Source organism: Phoenix dactylifera, chromosome 11 (assembly GCF_051530095.1).
Source record: "Phoenix dactylifera cultivar Ajwa chromosome 11, Ajwa_hap1_PhDact_Kaust_v1.1, whole genome shotgun sequence".
In the NCBI taxonomy this organism is placed as follows: Eukaryota; Viridiplantae; Streptophyta; class Magnoliopsida; order Arecales; family Arecaceae; genus Phoenix; species Phoenix dactylifera.
The window spans coordinates 696055-717933 of record NC_143200.1 but is presented as its reverse complement, the minus strand read 5'-3'; the positions used below and the strand labels follow the sequence as shown (position 1 = coordinate 717933).

Below are 21879 nucleotides of genomic sequence, written 5' to 3'. Positions count from 1 at the left end.
AACCTTGACCCATCAACACCCCTTTCAAGGAGTGGGCGCAGGTTGGATCTTTCGTGCAAAAGAAGGATTCACCTTCCTTTGCATGAATCCACCATTGGATCACGCACAGCACAGCTCCCAAAGCACTCTGAAGTAGGTCATTTCTCGCCTGCACAAATTGAAGGAAGGAAGGTGAATCCTTCTTTCATGCGAAGGTACAACCCATTCTCTATAGGAATATGCCTTTTTTGAAATTCTCTACTTAGTAGTAGTAATCAAGCAATTAAAGAAAAGCCAGGTAGAGCAATCCTCAATACTTCTGTGCTGAGGCACACATTTTCTTGACTCTTCTTAACCATCATTTTCTTAGTTGCTCTTTTTTTTATTATTTTTTGAGTTTATTTGATGTTTTTCAGATTGAGATTCTTCTTCTTCTCTCTCTTCTTAATTGTTGCTCCTTTTTTTAAAAAATGAAATTATTTGGCATTTTTTCAGATTGAGAGGGGCCAATCCCTACCTGCTATTCCTGACCCACCTTATCACTCAGGTTGGAGTCTAAGCCTCCAGGCGAACTGAGCCAAGACCAATAATTGAGGATCGAAGCAAGGGTTGATACCTCTTAAAATCGAATCTCCATCCTCTTGCCCAAGTGATAAGAGGTGGTATCATCTGAACTAAAGTGAGATGGTAGTTTATAAATAATTTTGGCCTATAGAATTGGATAGTCCTCTTTTAATACTTTTAGTATCTTCATAATCCTAACAAAGGCAAGTTTTGAATCCAGATCTCTAATACATCCAATCAAAGATTTAAGTTGGAAGCAAGTTAATACCTTCAACACTGTACCTTCTTAATCTTCCCTTCAACCTCAACAATCTTAAATGTTTTGAGGCATGCTTGTTGGTATGAACATGAGCTCTAAGCCATCTTTAAATCTGAACCACCCTTTTCATTCCCTAATTGAGCGTCTAAACCTAATAACTGGGACCTTAATCCCTATCCAAAGATGATTTAGTCTAGCATAAAAATCAATCCTTGCCTAAACTTTTTGAGCTACCAAAATGACAAATATTATAAGATTATTAGATTAATATTATCTTTGATCTTTTATGTGCAATCTCTTCTTCTCTTCTTTGATCTATTATAACATGCGTTGATGGATAATAACAGACCACCCTTTTAGAGTTCTCTCTTTTAATATGGACCACCCTTTCTCATTCTCCAGTTTGGTTCTTAGACCTAACCTTTGGGGACCTAACCCTTGAGGAATCTAATATAGTAGTAGTAGTAAAGGAAGGTGTCAAATATAGAAACTACTTTCTTCTAGGTTTTTTTTTGTTTTTTTTTTTTAGGACAGGGAAGGCTTAGCCACCCAATTTTACTGAGACAGAATTACTTCTAGGTTTTGTTGCATTACTGCAGTGGCAAAGATTACAAGATTGCAACATGAGACTAATTAGATGACTTGTGACAACCGGATAATGCTAAATGACACCTTGTTTTAGTTAGATGAATCATGAAAATTGAATAGGATGTTTTTGGTGTTTGCTCCTGTTCTTTGTTTCTTTTTTTTTTCTGCTAAATTTGTTTTGAGATTTTAAAGGAAAAAGGGTACGTCTTTTGGAAAGAAAAAGATTACAATAATATCATCCGAGATATGTTTTTGTAGAAAGCATAATTCAAAAGTAGCATTTAGGAGCATAGCTATTAGTCAGGAGCTTGAAAAATATTTGGTTGGAAACAAAATTCAGAATTGTGAAAAATCTAACAAATTCATCCAAAATTCAGAGAGTATTCAAAGAGTCAAAGATTGAATAAATAAGAAAAGTAAAAAAATATAAACTGTCTAAAATATTTGTATATTATTTATTTCAAAACTAAAAGAATAATATACGGTATTATTAGTTTGTAACATAAAGATTTCTATAATTAGTCATGAATAAATTATAAAAATCCATGTATAATTTAAGAACAATTAAATAGATCTATATTGGTTCAATTATGAATAATAAGCATTACATCATTAAGCTAAGAAAGAAATCAAAAATAATTCAAAAAAATTCTGGTAACTCTAAGAAAATTGTCAATATGTTTGGGAGAAAACATAGAAATTAACTCCTTCAAATATGGAAATGTCATCCTAATTGCCAAACATGAAATACATAAATTGTACTTTAATATAAAGTCTTGTATTAAGTAATTTGTTTTTTTTTTAATATGGAAATAGATCTCTCTCTTTTTAATATGGAGGGTTTCTAACCCAATTGGCTATCTTTGTTCTTGCAAGTACCATCCACTTGCATCCAAACTTAGGTCCCCAGGCTACCATAACCCCTGTCCCTTCTCTCCCCTAACTAGTTCTTAATCATGGACTCGTTCACTCTATTCACTGATCCTTCTATTATTATTGTCATCACATGTTGGCAATTAAAACAGGACAAAGACGTTTGCTTTTCATTAATTACATAAATGATGTCATGAAGAGACATGAAAAACTTTATGGCATTTGACCTCTATTGGGAGTCATCTTGCAAAGATTAGAGGACCATACACTCTAATTAATCCTTCTCCTCAAACTTTATAACTCCAAAAGCAGTTGCCATGCCTGCCATTTATAAATATATATATATATATATTTTGCTAAAATAAATATTTTACTATATTACGAGTATGAATATATGCAATAAAATCATAAAACAATAAGTCTCGGAGTGCTCTATGCAACAAATAAATGAATATAAATATTTGATTTTTTCTTAGAAAACAGGGAGAAGGTAATAAGGAAGCCATGGCCGATCGTAATATTTTCAACGAGAACGCAGGTTCAGATGCGGTGTCACTGTAAGGCGACGTGGCGGCAGGGCCTGACGCATTGAATCGGCGGTCACGATCTATTTAGACGGTCGACGAGAACGGAGATCGAAATCCCGCATAAACAAGAATATACAGACGTACGGGATCCCGAAAGCCCCACCGCAAGCGCGCCAGGCGTCCCCAAACATCTGGCCGCCTTCTTGTCATTACTTTTTGATCTTGACCGCTGAACCCACGATCCAACGGTTGATATCTCGAGATCCCGTCGGCGTCCGGCGAGCCTTGCGGGATACCGGAACTGGTCCCGGAGAGCAATCCACGGAGCCCAGCCAATGGAAAGCAGCCGCGTGCCGCCAGGTGTGCGGACCTGTCCCGATACGGCCTTCTTCTCGTGCCGCTTCTCGCCGAAACTCCGGAGAGAGAGAGAAGAGAATAAAACCCCCTTTGCTGACCCAACCGAGTAATCCCCTCATAGGACACGACCGCATATAACGCTTCACGCGACATCCCAAAGATCCGCCGTCCACGTTCCAAGAACCCTCAATCACAGGAAAACCAACGGACACCGAGACGTCGCACGGAATTGTATATGCGGATGTCTGCCGCACACCTCTCCTTCTATTCATTGCATCCGCATGACATTTATATGCGAGATATTAAAGATCCGCTGTGAGGGAATCCGACGGATGATGTTTACGATATCGCGCAAAATAAAATATGCGAACATCCGTATGGAACATCAACAATACCCACCCCTAGTTTCATTCTCCCATTTATTTGAAGCTTAAAGAGCAAATAATAATAACGTAAAAAATGGAAGAAAAGTCCGCAGGCGCTCTTATTCGGTTCCATGAACCCACATTGCATAGCTCCCAAGTGACAACGAAGGCCGAGCAAAGAATAAGAAATAAGAAAAATAAAAGAGAAGCCAAAATAAAGAAAAAGGCCCTCTCTCAAGTCTTAATCAAATTCCTTGTTGTATTTATTGCCAAACCTACGGTAAGAGCGCGACAGGAGAGTATATCAACGGAGATTAGAGAGGGAGATCAGAGTTTTGGTGTGTACCATCATCATATCCCCCTGTCCCCTCCTTTACAAATACCTTCGCTCACCACACACCCCTCTTCTCTCCCTTCTTCTCTCTTCTTTCTCTATGTAGAGGGATTCATAGATTAAAGCGTACATAAAGACATCAACAAGAAGATAGGGGTGAGTGTGGTAAAAAAAGGGAAGGGTCACAAGAGAAGGGAAAGGTCTGGATTTATTTTTTATTTCTTTCTAATATTAAGGAGAAGGAGAGAAGACAATCCAACCAATCGGATGAAGCCCCAGCAGACCCCCTCCACCGAGACGGCCTCCTCCTCCTCCTCCTCCTCTTCCGCCGCCGCCGCGCCCTCCTCGTCCGTCCCGGAGCTCCGGCAGGCCGCGACCGCCGTCACCTCGGGAGATGACGCTCCTCCTACCCCGGGCGGCCCCGGAGGCGCGGAGTCGGTCGTCGTGGAGCGGCGGGGCGAGCACTCTGCCGTGTGCCGGTGGACGGTACCACAGTTCCCCCGCAGCAAGGCTCGCGCCCTCTGGTCCCGCTACTTCGAGGTCGGCGGCTACGACTGCCGCCTCCTCATCTACCCTAAGGGCGACTCCCAGGCCCTCCCTGGCTACTTTTCGATCTACCTCCAGATCGTCGACCCCCGTGGGTCGTCGTCCTCCAAGTGGGACTGCTTCTCCAGCTACCGACTCGCCGTCGTCCACCCCTCCGATGACTCCAAGTCCATCGCCCGCGACTCCTGGCACCGCTTCTCATCCAAGAAGAAATCCCACGGCTGGTGCGACTTCACCCCCGCCGCCGCCATCCTCGACCCCAAGGCCGGCTTCCTCCACCCCCCCAACGACGCCGTCCTCATCACCGCTGACATCCTCATCCTCCACGAGTCCGTCTCCTTCTCCCGCGACCACGAGCTCCAGCCTCCCCCTGCCGCCGCGGACGTCCTCAGCGGCAAGTTCACCTGGAAGGTCCACAATTTCAGCCTCTTCCGCGAGATGATCAAGACCCAGAAGATCATGAGCCCCGTCTTCCCTGCCGGCGAGTGCAATCTCAGGATCAGCGTCTACCAGAGCTCGGTCAGCGGCGTCGAGCACCTATCCATGTGCCTCGAGAGCAAGGATACCGACAAGGTGCAGCTCGTCCCGGAGCGCAGCTGCTGGTGCCTCTTCCGCATGTCGGTGCTCAGCCAGCGCCCCGGAATGAACCATATGCACCGCGACTCCTATGGCCGGTTTGCTGCCGATAACAAGGGGGGAGACAACACCAGCCTCGGCTGGAATGACTACATGCGCATGGCCGACTTCATCGGGCCGGATGCGGGGTTCCTCGTCGATGACACTGCCGTGTTCAGCACCTCGTTCCATGTGATCAAGGAGTCCAACAGCTTCACTAAGAACCCTGGGCTGCTGCTCGGGGGGAGGGCTACTGCGAGGAAGTCAGACGGGCACTTTGGCAAGTTCACCTGGAGGATTGAGAACTTCACCAGGCTCAAGGACCTCCTCAAGAAGAGGAAGATTACAGGGCTCTGTGTCAAGAGCCGCAGGTTCCAGATTGGCAATCGGGACTGCCGCCTCATCGTCTATCCCAGGGGTGAGCACATGACCATCATCATCATTATCACCGCCTATCATTTTTCAACTCCTATTGCCTTTGAAATGCCGTGGGATTCTTCTAGATAGAGTTAGGAATTCCATTTGTCGGATGCTCTTCCATTGAATGCTAAAGCTACTCATTTATATTCTTCGCATGAGTTGTTAAGATGCCCAATCTGGCAGCAGCAATACTTAGCTTTAATAATGGCTCATATGGGTTGATTGTTTGTTTGTGATTAAAAAAAAAACATATAATATACACACTAACCGGTTTGGCCCTTGTCTGCTCTTCTATCTAATGCTTAAACCCATAGCCGTAAAGGTATAGTTTAGATAAGACTCATGGCTTAGGTAGTTTGTATGTGCCCAACATTGGCAGTGATGCCTGTCTTTTAACATTCTTTTATTGAATGCTAAAACCCTCTAGTTGTGAAGGTATAGTTTACATAATATAACTTGGCTTTGGTAATTTATATTACCCAATCTGGAATTCATGTTTATCTTGGATTTATGCTGGGATTTGCATGTATTTGGTGGGTGGTATGATCTGATTAATTTGTGATACAGGAAGGTTTATATTACTGATTGGATTGGCTTTCCTGAACTCTTTTGTTTGAATGCTTAAACTCTTTAGTTCCAAAGGTATATTTTACTTGTCTTTGGTGCTTCACATGTCTAAGTTGCCATGATCTTTGCCCGACATTATTTTATTGAATGCTAAAACCCACTAGTTGTCAGGTATAGTTTACATGGTTCCCCTAGCTCTGGCACTTCATATACCTGATATGGTACTAATGTTTCTTTAGGACCAGTTCTACCAATTATTAGTGTGACACTTGGATTCAATGGCTTATATGTTTTGATTAATTTGTAATACAAAAACTCATAAACTGATTGGATTGTCCTTCCTTTCATTTATCCTTTTAATGGACACCAGGGCAGTCCCAACCACCATGCCACCTATCAGTGTTTTTGGAAGTCACAGATTCCCGCAACACAGCCAGTGACTGGAGCTGTTTTGTGAGTCACCGGCTGTCAGTTGTAAATCAGAAAATTGAGGAGAAGTCTGTCACCAAGGAGTCACAAAATCGTTACTCCAAGGCTGCAAAGGATTGGGGCTGGCGTGAGTTTGTGACCTTGACGAGTCTTTTTGATCAGGATGCTGGGTTTCTTGTCCAAGACACTGTTGTGTTCTCCGCAGAAGTTCTCATTTTGAAGGAGACCTCTATAATGCAAGAATTTAGTGACTCGACAGAGTCTGAATTGTGTGGCATGGGTTCTGGTTCTCAGATTGATGCTATTTGGAAGAGAGGGTCTTTCACATGGAGGGTGGAGAATTTCTTTTCCTTCAAGGAGATTATGGAGACACGGAAAATCTTTAGCAAATTCTTTCAAGCTGGTGGTTGTGAGCTGCGAATAGGTAAATGGATGTCTAGGGGTTATTTGATTTACTACCTTTCATGATATGTTACTTTGCTCAGGTCCCATTTGTTCAATTCTTTTATTCACGATAATGCAGGTGTCTATGAGTCATTTGACACCATATGTATATACTTGGAGAGTGACCAGTCATCTGGGAGTGATCCTGACAAGAATTTTTGGGTCCGGTACAGAATGGCTGTGGTGAACCAGAAGAATCCAGCAAAAACTGTGTGGAAGGAGTCTTCTATCTGCACAAAAATGTGGAACAATTCGGTTCTCCAATTTATGAAGGTCTCAGATATGCTGGAATCTGATGCAGGATTTCTTGTTCGTGACACAGTGGTATTCGTTTGCGAGATCTTAGATTGCTGCCCTTGGTTTGAGTTTTCTGATCTAGAGGTGAGATTGATTGCAGGAATATAATCTAATTATCTAACCATTGTGATAGATGGAGCCAGTTCATGATTTGTCTAGTTTTCAGGCTGGGCTGTCGAACAATAAGTTTTATCTGGCAATGTGCTTTCTAGCAACATGTTTCTTGGCTGTTAAGACTATGCTCATGTGCGTAAGCTCACTTGCAGCTATTTGCATGCAACTCAACCATAGGATTAGATGTAAATGATGAAAAGGTGGTCGCTGTTCTCCAGCAACTATAGGTTATCTGGTAGATCAACATCTACTTGTTACGTGAAGATTTAAGCAGTTTTTGCAGCTGAAAGTTGCTGAAATTAAGCATATGCTAGGACACTCTTTCGTCTTGCGCTACTAGAACTCACACGTTAAGTACTCAAGTTGGTTATTTTGTTTTTCTTTATGCTATGCAAAGTCGGTGGTAACGTCCTGAACCATCCAGTTCGGGCCGTACTAGAGGTAGACCGGCACGGTTCGCACCCCCCCCCACCCCCCCCGCGTGTGGTCCGAGAAACCGGTGATGGTGGGGGAGAGGGAGAAAGCAAAAGGGAGGGAGGGAGGGAAGGGAGAGCGAGGAAGGATGAGAGAGAAGGAGAGGGCGGGCAGAGGGAGGGGGAGAGGGAGAAGGAGAAGGAAAGAGATGAAAAGAGAGAAAGAGAGAGGGAGAGGGAGGAAGGGGAGAGGGAGAGGGCGGTAGAGAGAGAGGGAGAGAGAGAGAGAGAGAGATAGGCTGAGGGGGGGAGGGGGAAGGCTTTCAAAGACCTCTCTCCTCTGTGTTTCAGAACAGGGGCATAGCCCCTATTTCAAAATTTTTCTTTTAAGCGAGGAGGGGAGAGAGGGCTTTCCCCTTCCTTTGGCCTATCTTTCTCTCCATCGTCCTCTCCCTCTTTCTCCTTCCTTTCCTCCATCCCCCTCTCCCCCTCTCTCACCGGTTTTCTGTTAGTACGTACCAGAACGGTACAACACGGTATTGACCATACCACCGGCCTACCAGTATAATTGCCTGTTCCGGTACTACGGATATAGGTGCTATGACCTATGCTATTGAATGTTTCATGTTTTAATTATATGGTTAGTAAGTTCATCAAAGTTTTCTTTCTTTGTTGATATAAAGTACGTGCTGGCTCTGAATAGAGTGAATTATATGCATTTAAATTATGACAACTTAGATAGGTCTTCATCTTCAATAGCTGCCACCGCTTTAATCTCCTTCAATGGCATTTACATTAAGGATATTTTGTTTTTCTCAATTTCATAAGCATACAGCCACCACATTCATGGCTTACTGATTCCTTAATGCCCCCTTGATGGAGAAGTTAGATACTCGTGGAAAAGTTCGAGTTGTAGTCTATCAACTTGGGAAATAAGTAGCTTCTTGTTGACAGAGATAAATCTTCTCACTAAATGTGCTTAGTGATCCAAGGAAATATTTTTTCCTGTTATTTAGGTTTTGCGTGATGTATATATCTGTTAATAGGGACTTCTTGATGATGAAAGAATACTAAGTGTTTATACTTTCTGGCACAGATCTTCATTTTAATCTTGGGAAGGCACAAACACAATTATGTTTTTCCTACTTCTTTCCTTTTTTTTTTGCTTTCATATTCCTTTCTCACTCTGGTCGAGAGGAAATTCTCACGAGTTCTATTTCAGTGTGACTTAACACCTATTATTCACTATCCAATTTCTACGCATTTTCATCCCTACCAAGCTTAATTAGATGGAGAGCTGGCTGTAAAATCACTCCCTTCTGTGGGCCCTTTTTAACTAGAATCATGCTCTACAGCTGAAAAGTCTTGTAATTGGATTATGATGATGATAACTAACTCTGATTAAATGGTATAAGGCTTGCTGTTTAAGGTACACATCTCTATTCTTGAATTTTTCCCTCCTTTTTACTTTCTTCTCCATTTAACTCTCTGTTTTATCTTTTTGCTTATTTGTTAATTACTGACTTAATATTCGGGTATGGTGTACATAAGCAATACATGGTTCGGAAACTAAACTTTTACTTATTTTTGGTTCTTACGAAGAGACCATCCTTCAACTCTTTCCAAAAGGTTGACCTCATTAACTAGACTACCACTTTCATATTTGTTCAACTTTTGAATATATGTTTTTCCCTTCTTTGGGACCTAATTTGTTGAAGCTTTGCACTGTATCGCTTTTTATTATCTATATGCATTCCTTTCCTTCCATCCACATAGTTTATTCCATGTATCTGCTTGTTTTCTAAGTGCTGCAATCAACCAAAGTTTCCTAAATCTTTTTCTTCGATTAGCTATAACAAAATAACCACCATTTCTTTTGCGTATTTCAAATTTAGCCACACCATTGAAAATTTAAAAGAGGGGGGAATAGAAAAGATGAGGCAAAGATGGAACTTACTCTACAAGTCTTATTTCTCTACAGTCCTGGGCTTCTAGCCTTTTTTTCCATTAACTAAATATTGGTAATCAAAAATTTTGTTTCTTCTACAAAAATCACACTGTGCATGGAATACTTGTTTCTTTTATACTTTTTTACTTATACTCAAAAGTTCTAAGCAAGTATTGACAGTTGGTAGGTGAGGCTGTTAATGGGGGAAAGAAGGAGTCTCTCCCACAAGGAATAGGGAAAACGACAATTAAATGGAGAAAGCAAAGCATTAGTTGAATCATTATATCCCACTTGAGCTACTAATGCTATCTTGACCTCTATGTTGCTGTATAATGCACTAAAACCCTTGCCACTTTTTTGAGTGACAATACCCTGGCCACTTCCCTGATATTGTTGCATTATTCTATGCTACATGGACTTATATTCATGTATCGGGTGTGGGTGTGTGTTTAAGTGTCGAATCTAGTGCTTTACGCATCACCATTGAATCCCCTATTAATACCTAACCTTTGTAGTATGCCCTTGTGCCCACACATGGTAAACACTTGGAGTTAGAGTAGGAAACAGTGCCATGTATCTGCATAGGGGCATATCAAGCCCCCATAGTAGTACCCTACTAGGTCGGTATGGTATGTTGGTTCTTAAAGCGCTTATTGTATCATTTCAATATCTAAGAATTTTTTTTGACAAAACTGTCTAGTTATCGTACCAATATCCAAGGTTCGCCGAACCGGTACCAGAGGTCGTACCAGCTGGCGATTGTTTCGGCATGGTACGGTTCTGTACGGTATCGTTTTAGGGCGAGAGGAGGAGGGGGAGGGAGAGGAGGGAAAACCCTAACCCTAGGGGGTTGGAGAGAAGAAGAAAAGAAAGAAGGATGTGAAGAGGGGGGAGAGGGAGAGAGTTTGACGTTCTTGCTGGGTGTTGCTGTCACACAAAAGAGGAAGGATATCACTGACGGAGGAAGACGAGGAGACGAAGGCTAGGTTTCTTGGGTGGTGGAGGTGGATGTGGAGGCCGATTGAGCGGGAGGAGACGTCAACAAGGTCATTGCTTGAGCGGGGGGTGGGAGAGAGGGAGAGAGCCTCGAATGCTGTTGAAGGCCCTTGGTCTATCAAACTAGAGGGGTGCATGAGAAATATTTTTGTCGAACCGTGCACATGTGGGTGGGTGGGGGGTTGGCGAGCCGTTCGGTTCTGCTCATATGGTTTGTCGAACTGAAACAACCCTGCAAACTGTTCTAACTTGGCATCGGTTCATCGGTTCGGTTCGGTATAGGCAAAACTTCCTGATTCAAAATCAAGCGGTTTAGCAGACCTTGCTCGTATCCATGTCTAAGTGCTGAGAATGGGTACTTTAAACTAAATCGAAGGGTCTAGGTGATGTAAGGAATTAAAGAAATGGAGGGTGGCTTATTAAATGGAATGATTCAATGAAATAATAACTGCATCTTATTTTGATAATTGGTAGTTCTGCATGTGCTTTATAGTAGATGCAAAGAATGTAGACTTGGAGTTTCATGCACGTACATAATAGCAAATAAAGTTGTCTGTGAAAGTTTTGGCCATCTATAGCTATTGTGTCTCTATCATTTTTCATATATTAACTATTAATTTCAAACTTTTACCGTTTATCATCCATTTGGGTAGAATGGCAGATAGATTGGTAGACGGATCATGATTTTGTTAACTAATGATGTCACCTTCTCACCGGGTCTTGTGGAGTAATAATGAGAAATGTTCCATTGATCTAGCTACCTGTAGCCATGAAAGGGAATTATCTCAATCAAACTAAAATCAGAGCGGAAAAGGCATGTATAAGCCCAACATTCGAGTTATGTTTGAAATACCATTTTAAACAAAGCTTGTAATGCCATAGATTTTTTAGTGTTTCTCGCTGGCTACCATTTATGGAAACAGTAAAGGTGTCTGGAATCTACATTAGTTAGATTGATCACTGTCAAATGATATTATACTACTGTGCTACTGTCTCTCTATCCCAGTGATCATGGGATGCATGAGCAAAACTTGTTCTGCCTTCTTGTGTTATATATATTGAGTGTGGCTTGAACTGCATGATTTTATATGTACTCATCCTACTTCATGCGCTTTATCTGTTGCTGATGTAGGTAATTTGATGTACCTATGATGTTGGTTTTGTCCTTATGTTCTCTTTTCTAATTTTAAGCTCTCTAAGTTGCAAGATCTTCTAGTGTTTCTATTGTCCATGCAAGTTATTTCTAAGTGATAATTTAATCTTGATGCATGTCATCACATGGTCGATGATGTGCTGATCACCTAATGTTGCTTATGTCATCTATTCATCTTTGTAAAGTGCGACTTGATATTGGATGGATCTGTGAATATGTGGATAAATCTCATGCTTGTTTTTGGTAGAAAGGTACGTGCCCTCATTTTTTTTTTCTTTTTTTTTCTTTCCATTATCAGGTTTTGGCTTCAGATGATGATCAGGATGCATTGTCAACAGACACGGATGAACTTATTGAGTCTGAAGAGAGTGACGTCAGTAGTGAAGATGAGGAAGACATGTTCCGGAACCTTCTTTCCCGAGCAGGTTTTCATCTGACATATGGAGATAATCCTTCTCAGCCGCAGGTTACTTTAAGAGAAAAGCTTCTAATGGATGCTGGTGCAATTGCTGGATTTCTATCTGCTCTGCGGGTTTATCTTGATGAGCCTGCTAAAATAAAGCGCTTGTTTCTTCCTGCCAAACTATCTGGGAGCACTGGAGGCAAGAAAGATTCCACAAGAAGTGATGCCAGTTTTCCGAGCATAGTGAATTTATTGATGGGGGTTAAGGTCTTGCAACAAGCTATTATTGATTTACTTCTAGATATAATGGTCGAGTGTTGCCAATCTTCGGAAGGAAGAACAGGATACGATTCTTCTGAAACAAGCTTGAAACCTTCTCCTGGTTCTAATGGAGCTAGCAGTCCACCAGAATCCACTGGTGACAGTGAAGTTACCGAGAATGCACAATGTCATGTGTATCAGAGATTGGAATCTGGAGTGGCTGAAATTACCCAGGCACTGCAGAGCTCAGACCTGATTGCAAATGGGATACCAGACAAGACCAACCTGGAACAGTCCATTTTTCCTCCAGAGACGTCTGCTGGGGATCTCCATGTAGATAATGGTTTTATTCGAGCTAACAAGGTACCAATATTAGTTAAGCTTCTGTATTTCAGTATCTTCTGGGTTTCAATTCTTTATTCTATAGCTGATTTAGTGAAATCTTGTCTTTAGCCAAAATGGCCAGAACAATCTGAGGAACTCTTAGAATTAATTGTCAATTCACTAAGGGCCCTCGATAATTTTGTGCCTCAAGGGTGCCCTGAACCAAGAAGAAGGCCTCAATCAGTCCACAAGATTGCTCTGGTGCTGGCTAAAGCTCCAAAACATCTTCAACCAGATCTAATTGCCCTTGTGCCAAAACTGGTCGACCATTCGGAACATTCACTTGCAGCTTGTGCACTCCTGGACCGACTTCAGAGGCCTGATGCCGAGCCATCATTGCGCTTACCGGTATTATATATATCTAGCTCTTTTAGAGACATGTTCCCTCTCAAATAATTGTTATCCATTTGACTGGAAAATTTCAGTTAAATTGCAGATTTATTTCTTTTTGCTTGTGAAAATTTTAGATGTGTTTTTTACACATCTCTGTAACTCTGGTGGCCTATTTCAATATGTACTTCTTTTTTTTCCTCTTCAGGTTTTTGGTGCTCTCAGTCTGTTGGATTTTGGAAGTGAGGTGTGGGAACGTGTATTATTTCAAGCTTTTGAACTCTTGTCAGATTCCAATGATGAACCTCTTGTGGCAGCCGTGAGTTTTGTTTTCAAAGCTGCATCTCAATGTCAGCATCTTCCTCAAGCGGTATGTTTGCATGTTCTCTGGAATTTGACTTAGATTATTTTTGTTTTTTTGCTGGTGCTTTAAACTTTCATTTACTACATTCCATCCCTTTTTTATATTTTATTGTCTTCCCTGTAGGTCAGGGCTATCCGTTCAAGGTTGAAAAGTCTGGGTGCAGAAGTTCCACACTGTGTGTTGGATGTTTTAGCAGAAACAGTGCATACTTGTACAGATGTGGCTGAAGCCATTTTAAGAGATATTGACTCTGATTGTGAGCTTGACGGAAACTGTGTGACAACACCTTGTGGTATTTTTTCATGTGGTGTAAATGGGCTTTCGGCTGAAGGGATGCATATGGGCCAAGAGCTGGTTTTGCATGGATGCCAACATCTGTCTGATGTTTACATCTTGATAGAGATGTTAACCATGCCCGGCCTGTTTGTTGAAGTTTCACAGGTCTTTGAGAGAGCTGTACTGCGAGGAGCCATTGGGCTGCAGTCAGTTGCCATGGTATTGGAAAGACGCCATGTTCAAAGGTTAACTGTTAAATCTATGCCTCTTGTGGATGATCAACAGAACAAACGAGTCCTGGTGGATGGAAAATTCGAGGCATTGCCTGTCCAAGAAGATGACTTCACATCAGTTCTTTCTCTTGGTGAAGTATTATCTCTTTCTAGCGACACCAGAGTCCAGGACTTCGTGAGGATGCTATATGCTATCATGTTTAAAATTTACGCCGAGGAGCATTACCGATTTAGGATGTTGAAGGGGCTTGTTGAACATGCAACAAATACTTCAGATAATTGCCAAGTAGCTGATATAGATATGGATGTTTTGGCTTTTCTTGTTCGAGAAGAAGATGGGATTGCTAGACCAGTTCTGAACATGATGCGGGAGGTTGCTGAAGTTGCTCAAGTTGGTCGTGCAAATCTTTGGCACCAAATTTGTGATATTGAAGATGAAAATATCCGTTTTCGAGAGGAAAGACAAGCAGAACTTTCTAATTTTGCACATGAAAAAGCTGTTCTGTCCCAAAGGCTAAATGAATCTGAGGCTACTAACAACTGTCTTAAGGTATGGCTCTCTTATAAGAGTTATCTAAGTTTACTTGCGATCTTCATAATTGACACCTTTCTTCAATTTCAGTCTGAGTTAAAGGTTGAAATGGACCATTTTGCTCGCGAAAAAAAAGAACTCACTGAGCAGATACTTGAGGTTGAGAATCAGTTGGAATGGGTTCGATCAGAAAAAGATGAGGAAATCGCAAAACTTTCGGCTGATCGGAAAGTTCTTCAGGACCGCCTTCATGAAGCAGAGGCACAACTCGCACAGTTGAAATCTCGAAAACGTGATGAATTAAAGGTAATTTATATATCCTGTTGGATGCACGACCTTTACTCTTCCAAAATTTTTGCCATCTGCATTGCAGGGAAACTTGAGTGGTTATGCATTTGAGTGAACAGTGGTCGCTATTGCACTTTTAAATAAGTGGTAATATGCTTCTTAGAGTGCATGCTGATAATATACATGCTGTTGTTAGCATTCCTTATGTTTTTTTTCTAGTATGTATATGTAAATCAATTGCCATTTGTCTCATCTGTTCAATTATAAATCTGAATTGGTATGCACTCAAAATTATTTTTTTCTTGTCTCATTTTAGCTTATTAGATTCGTGATTTGTCGTAGCATTCCTTATGTGGCAGTCTGTTCTAGATATGTATCAGCTATTATAATTTTTTCGAAGTTACAGGCTTTGCCTCTTTGAAGAATTACTTTTTATCTAACCAGAGATGTTATGGCTAGTGATCTTAAAAAATAAAATCATTTCACAATGCTCTATAAGAATTAGATTGAATCAATTAATAAAGTTGGATTGTACGACTTTATATCTATTAAAAGTATCTTCCTGAGAGTATTAGATCATTCTAATTTACATAATAAATCCTTAGTTATATAAAGCAGAAATAAGAATAGGGCAGGAGCAGGGGTGATCGCTACGAGAGCGATGTTCAGTTACAGATTGTCAATTGTATGAGGATCTTCATAAAGGTAGTTCCTAAGGGCATATTACCATATCAAGTTTTTTACGTATAGGATGGAAGAGGAATTTAGCTTAGAATGTAATGTGCTTTGACTGTGGCAGCATTCTACATCAATTGGACCTACCAATGAATGATATAGAAAGTTTATCTTGCTTCATCATCAGTACAGTTGCTTCAAAGTTCAAATAGTATTTGAGGTATATGTGGTAAAGCTAATTATTTTGCCTTACCAAGAGTTGCATTTCATTAGTGTTATCTTTATACATAAATTCAACAAGTGAAAACAAGGCGAGGGGTATTTAGGACTTTAAGAACAGATATGATTTCTCCTTCCAAGTGTAAAATTTTAATAAATCATCTAATACTTTTAACTTTTTGTACAATCTTTTGGTGGTTCTTAAACATACTGTCCAACTAAATGCAACATCAAGCAATGTATGGCAAAAGCAACCCATTATGGTTGATGATGGTAGGCCAGAAGCCAATCGTCCATAATGGCACAGAACATCTGGAAGAGCTCCCTAACACTTGCAAACTTTAAATAGTACTTGTTAGCATTGAGATATCATATCACAGGGGGCTTTGAATTGGAGATCCACAAAATTCGACTGATAGATATGTCATATAGATAACTTTTAGATGTATACTGCTTATTTGTCTTTTATTTTTCTTTTATTTTTCCATATATAAGATTCAAAAATTGTGATGTATTTTTTGTTGGAATCTCACTGCATTCCAGGATATGATTTTTAAAATCAAATATTTATTGACAGTAATATTTTTTTTTCTCTCTTCAATTTGATACTTCAAATTCTTTCATTTTTCTTTCTGTAATTCATTCTGCAATCTTTATGCTGTTTACTTTAATGTTGCTTCAAACTGTCATTATTCATCTGCACAATTTTCTTCTTCTTGAAATATTTATATTAGTGCCTTTATAGGTAAGCGTAAGGTATTCACAAGGATTACTCATATTCATGGATTGATACTGTAAATGAATTTGATCCTTCAATTGGTGCAGAGAGTAATGAAGGAAAAGAATGCTTTGGCTGAAAGGTTGAAAAATGCAGAAGCTGCACGAAAAAGATTTGATGAAGAATTAAAACGGTATGCCACAGAGACAGTGACTAGAGAAGAAGTCAGGCAATCACTCGAAGATGAAGTTCGACGACTGACAAAAACAGTGGGACAAACTGAAGGAGAAAAACGGGAGAAGGAAGAACAGGTGGCTCGCTGTGAAGCGTACATTGATGGGATGGAAGCAAAGTTGCAAGCATGCCAGGTTTTTTCATCTTCCTTTTGCTTCAAAAAATTATCTACTGTTAGTTAACATCATCTTATTTATGGCTTCCCTGGACCCATGATTTACTAGAACATAAATGTTTTACTGATATTAGCCTATTCTCTAGCTGTTGGGCCCTATCCATGTTCCTTGGTTTTTTAGATGGACATCAGAATATAAGTAACATGTCAGAAACCTTAAAATTTTGGAAATACCTTTCTTATATCCTCCAATTTTACTGTGTTATAGATGCTCATCCAGGGCACCGGACATGCCAACCAAAATAATATTCCAAATATTTTTTAAGATGAGCTAGCCTTCCATGTTCTTGTATGGTAGTAGTCTAAGCAATGGCATTTCAAAATTGCCTTTCACCATTTCTGAGTTTACTTCTTGTGTTCCTCAGGGATGTTCATTCTATTCAGTTACTTTGTATACAAGAGCCTGTGTGATGCCACTATTAGAACGACACAAGGCTCACACATTACTTCTTAATTATTTCTCAAACTTTTCTCGAAACATAAGAAAAGGCATTGCACCTGTATGCAGTTTCGTTATTAGAAAACTGTTTGTTTAATGTTGGAAACTTCAATTTGAAGTGTGTGTAGGAGCAAGCAACCATCATTCAAAAGAAATAGCGGGCAGAAGTGCCTAGGAAGTGTTTTATGTAATTATATCAGATATTATAAAATAATAACATCTATTGAGATGGTTAGTATTTGTTTTTTTAATAGATGCGCGATGTAGGAATTCGAGAAAATGATGGACAGTGAGTGGTTCTTTGATCACTAACTAGTATTTTTTTGCCTATTATAGTATTTCTATGTTGTCAATAAAGATAATTTAAAATTTAGTAGAAGCATCACGAAGTGGGTGTTTAGAGCGCATTTAAAATTTTGGAGCAGGTGCAGCATCTTACAAAGAGGATTTTAGCTACTAAAAGGGAATTATGCACAAATTATTTTGAAAATGTCTATTCAACTAGTGAAGTTCTGGTGTGTAGTTTTTTAAAAATAAAGGAACATGTGTTTAAAGTTAATATTTTGCTTCTTAAGGTTCATTATCATCAATCCTTTTAACCTGGAGGATTGGGAGAAAGGGACGGAGGATGTTTGGTATGCATGCTTTTTTAGCAAAGCCTGTTGGATATGAATGTGGTTTTCTGAGTAGCAAGGGATATGCACCTTTACTGCCATCATTGGCAGCATGATGAGTGAATGGATTATTGGTGTGCTATATGTGGAAGGAGATCACGTCACAATGCAGGGGACTGCTAGAGGTCGGTTGTGTCGGGCAATGAAACCTTGTTCCAGATTTCACATGGCATAGTCAAACTTGAATGCAAGCTTGGCAAATGTTTCTTTTGCTCTATTGTTCATAAGTTTATCGGTATTTATTTATGCATTAACTCCCAATCACACTTGAAGGCATCATTAGTGTACTCTATAATTTGAATTTTTGCAAAAATGCATTTGTTACTATGAATAAATTAAACTTAAATTTGTTGAAATAAGAAAATGTGCAGTTTTGATTATTTTAGTGCATATTTACCTCTAAGATTTTGAGTTCTTCTATGTGATATAAAAATAGTGCGGTTAACAATATCCAACAATTTGAAATTAAAAGTCGAACACATATGCTACTGAAATGCATTTTAAGCAAAGCAAGCTAAACAGTTAAACTACTTAGTAGTATCTTGTTATGTAGAAAACTAAAATTCCCAAAAACATTTAATAATTTGTAATTAATTTCAACAAAGATGTGATAAAATCTTCCAGTGAGATACTTCCACTAATATATTTAGGTAATGGTACTTTATAACAAGAAAATTTAGCTTTAAATGATTAAAAATTTTTAGTAGGATTGCAAATTAAAAGGAGCCATGATTGAAAACTTACCGCCATCAAGAGTGACTATTTTTACTGCTACATATTTTTAAACAATATAATGGAGGAAGATCAAATATCTGATTGTTATATGAATCAAATTGATAAGGATAAAATGCTCATCAGTTTTCAGATGGCAGATATTTCCAGAAGAGTAGGTTTGTGGTTCTCCTTGTCTCCTTCTTGGATTTGAGTCAATCCCTGGTCATATTACTTTCGTTAAATAATGAAGCAATAGATAACTAAATAAATAGATAGATAGATAGATAAATGGTTCCATCTTTGCTTTCTTTAACCATTTATCTTGTGGACAAAATCTTGTCTTCTATGAGAAGTGATCTCTGGAGGCCATTACCCAATAAGGGAATGCCAAATTGGGGCACCTTCTCATCTGTTATGGTGATTTAAGTAGATATGGAGTTTTTAATGGGACTGGAAAATTTGATTGCCATAACTGACAGGGACCTGACTGAGATTACTTCTGCATCTCATTATTTGATCAGCCATTTTTAGTAGTTTGAGATATGAAATTCTACCACTGCTTCTGACGTAGGACAGAAGGAGAGGAGAAAGAAGATGAGGAAGAAGAAGGGGAGGGAAGAAAAGAGGAGGAGAAGAGGAGGAAAGAAAAGAGGAGAAGGAGGAGGGAGAGGGCAACTCAATATTCTCAAGTCCCAATAATGCAAACTTTTGTTGTCAATTATGTAGCGATGGATTTATATAGACCCAAATGCCCAATAAGAGTCTGCATAGAAATAACATACTGAAGTCCTCATAAAATTCTAGTCCTATAGTCCAAATAAAAATAAAATTCTCTAATTCCTAAATAACATAAAATTTTCTAATTTCTATATTTGCATCTAATGGTAGTGCGTCTAGATTTCTTATAAGACGGTTCAACTTGTTGTAAATGGAAGCATATAAACATAGGCCATTATTTTTTGAAACACACCAACTCTTTACCTAGCTGTATTTTCTATTTTTCTCATTTAAATTCACATGCTATACTTATTTCTACGCATGTGCAGCAATATATTCATACCCTCGAAGCTTCACTCCAAGAAGAAATGGCCCGTCATGCTCCGCTTTATGGTGCTGGCTTGGAATCCTTGTCGATGAAAGAGCTTGAGACACTCTCTCGCATTCATGAGGAGGGACTAAGACAGATTCATGCAATTCAGCAGAGGAAAGGCAGTGGGACTCTTGTGAGTGGACACGCACTTCCTCAAGTCCATGGGTTATACCCCACAGGTCCACCCGTGGCTGTTGGTCTCCCACCTTCTATCATCCCTAATGGAGTAGGAATTCATGGCAATGGGCACATGAATGGTGCGGTGGGTCCTTGGTTCAACCCCACTTAAAACAGAAGCCCAAGCCTCTGTAATTCTATGTAAGCAACGATATCTTTTGGCTGGCCTCGTTTTACCAACTGCCAGTAATTCATATGATAAGCTTTTCTCTCCCTGTCTTTTCAAGTCGCTTCAACATTTGACCTGGTAGAACAATCGGATCTTTACCCAATATGAGAGTGTTGTCATATAAATAAGAGAAGAAAAAAATACAAACTCCTGAGCCAATAGTTTTGTAATAATTAAACATGAAAGGGAAGTCCGATGGAGCTAGCAGTTGCAAATGAAATCTTTGCAGCGAAGGGAACACCAAATGTTGAATTTGGTTACCTTCTCTTGTGAATCTTATTTGTTGTTTGAATTCCCTCAAAGCTACCTGGCTATGCTGTTCAAAATGTTGACATTAATTTTGTTGTTTTTCCTACTGAAAATGTCTCTTCAGCATCTTATTGAGATGGTCACGAGCAAGTTGATGAACACTGTCAGGTGTGGTTTCAGCAGCCATTTATTAGAGAACAATGAGGAGTACAATGCTTGTAAACTGACATTCGCTGCTCTTTTTTGAGGGCTTATCACAAGTATAGCTTGTCTTACACAGTTTTAGCTAGTTTTAGCTTCAGACATTTGCTGCTCTCTTTTGAGGGCTCATCATATGTATGACTTAACGCAGTTTTAGCTTGTCTTGTGCAGTTTTCTTCACCATCTCTCAGCAACTTCATCGGTCAGGTTTGGTCCCCAACTGTGGATGTTTAATAATTTGACATTAGTGGTTTCACCTCGTAAAGCGGTCAGGTCATTCTTCTATGAATCTGTTCTATTCTGCTGCACATCTAAAACTCTGGTGTATGTTTGCGAAGGGATCTCCCACTTTCCACCATACAAATATCAATCACGAGGTATGAGGTGTGTGTATTCTTGCCTGTAGTGCAGCTAACCATCGTGTATGCATTATGATCCTCGAGCAAGGCCGGCTCTTTGCGACGCTTGCACACCCTATTAAGTTCATTTCTTGTAGGTGCAGTGACTACCCTCGAGATGTCCCGAATGAGGAGTTAAGGGCTGAAATCAATTCTTCCTTGGTAGGCGACTAGTACTAGGATGAATCAAGTTACCTGGAATGAATCATTGTTATAATTGATTTTAATATTTAATGAACAAAAAATTCATAATAAAAGAGTAGGCTAAAAAGTATTGGATATATGGCAAGGTTTAAATAAACCAAGACAACAATGTAGCAGCCATTTTTCTGAAAAAATAAAAGTTAATGGCCATTAAAATGGTTTTGGAGGCCTCCTGTAATAGCCCTTGATTAAATATTATCCCATTATAGCGTCAAATAGCAAACCAAAATGGTGGCCGTTACTTTACATTGCTGATGTGCATTAAGATAAAAATATTAAAGTTCATTTAGAAAACTGTTAATTATTTTAGGAGGCCATGTTAAAATTAATTAGGAAAATTTGTCTTTCAAAAATATTATCCACTCGTTAATTATTTTAAAAAAAATATTGACCATTAAATTTTATTTTTTAAAATTTTATGAACATTTCAGATATTTTTATTTTTTAAAAATTTTTGGAAAGATGTTTAGTTTTCTAAAGATATAGAGTTAAAGATAGATATAGAGTTAAGAGTAAATTATAAAATTCTCTCCAAAATTTACGTTTATTACATTTACATCCGATAGTTTGTAAAACCTATACTTACATTTAGTTAAATTAATGGAATTAGCAAATTTATTCACCTCATATGAAAAGTTAAAATTATCTTAAGTGAAAGAATGATGCATATATTTTCTATATCCT

At 39.4% G+C, this 21879-nt stretch overlaps 1 protein-coding gene across 1 annotated transcript; it reads left to right on the top strand.

Annotated features, from left to right (window-relative positions):
• The first annotated feature begins 3802 nt into the window (after positions 1-3802).
• On the top strand, positions 3803-20505 carry LOC103710127 (uncharacterized). The gene is made up of 10 exons (XM_008795744.5): positions 3803-5425; positions 6365-6847; positions 6947-7248; positions 12087-12815; positions 12906-13184; positions 13375-13536; positions 13654-14589; positions 14662-14877; positions 16579-16839; positions 19754-20505. The coding sequence occupies exons 1-10, from the start codon at positions 4114-4116 to the stop codon at positions 20084-20086; spliced, it is 5013 nt and encodes a 1670-aa protein (XP_008793966.3). The 5' UTR covers positions 3803-4113; the 3' UTR covers positions 20087-20505.
• Positions 20506-21879: the final 1374 nt, after the last annotated feature.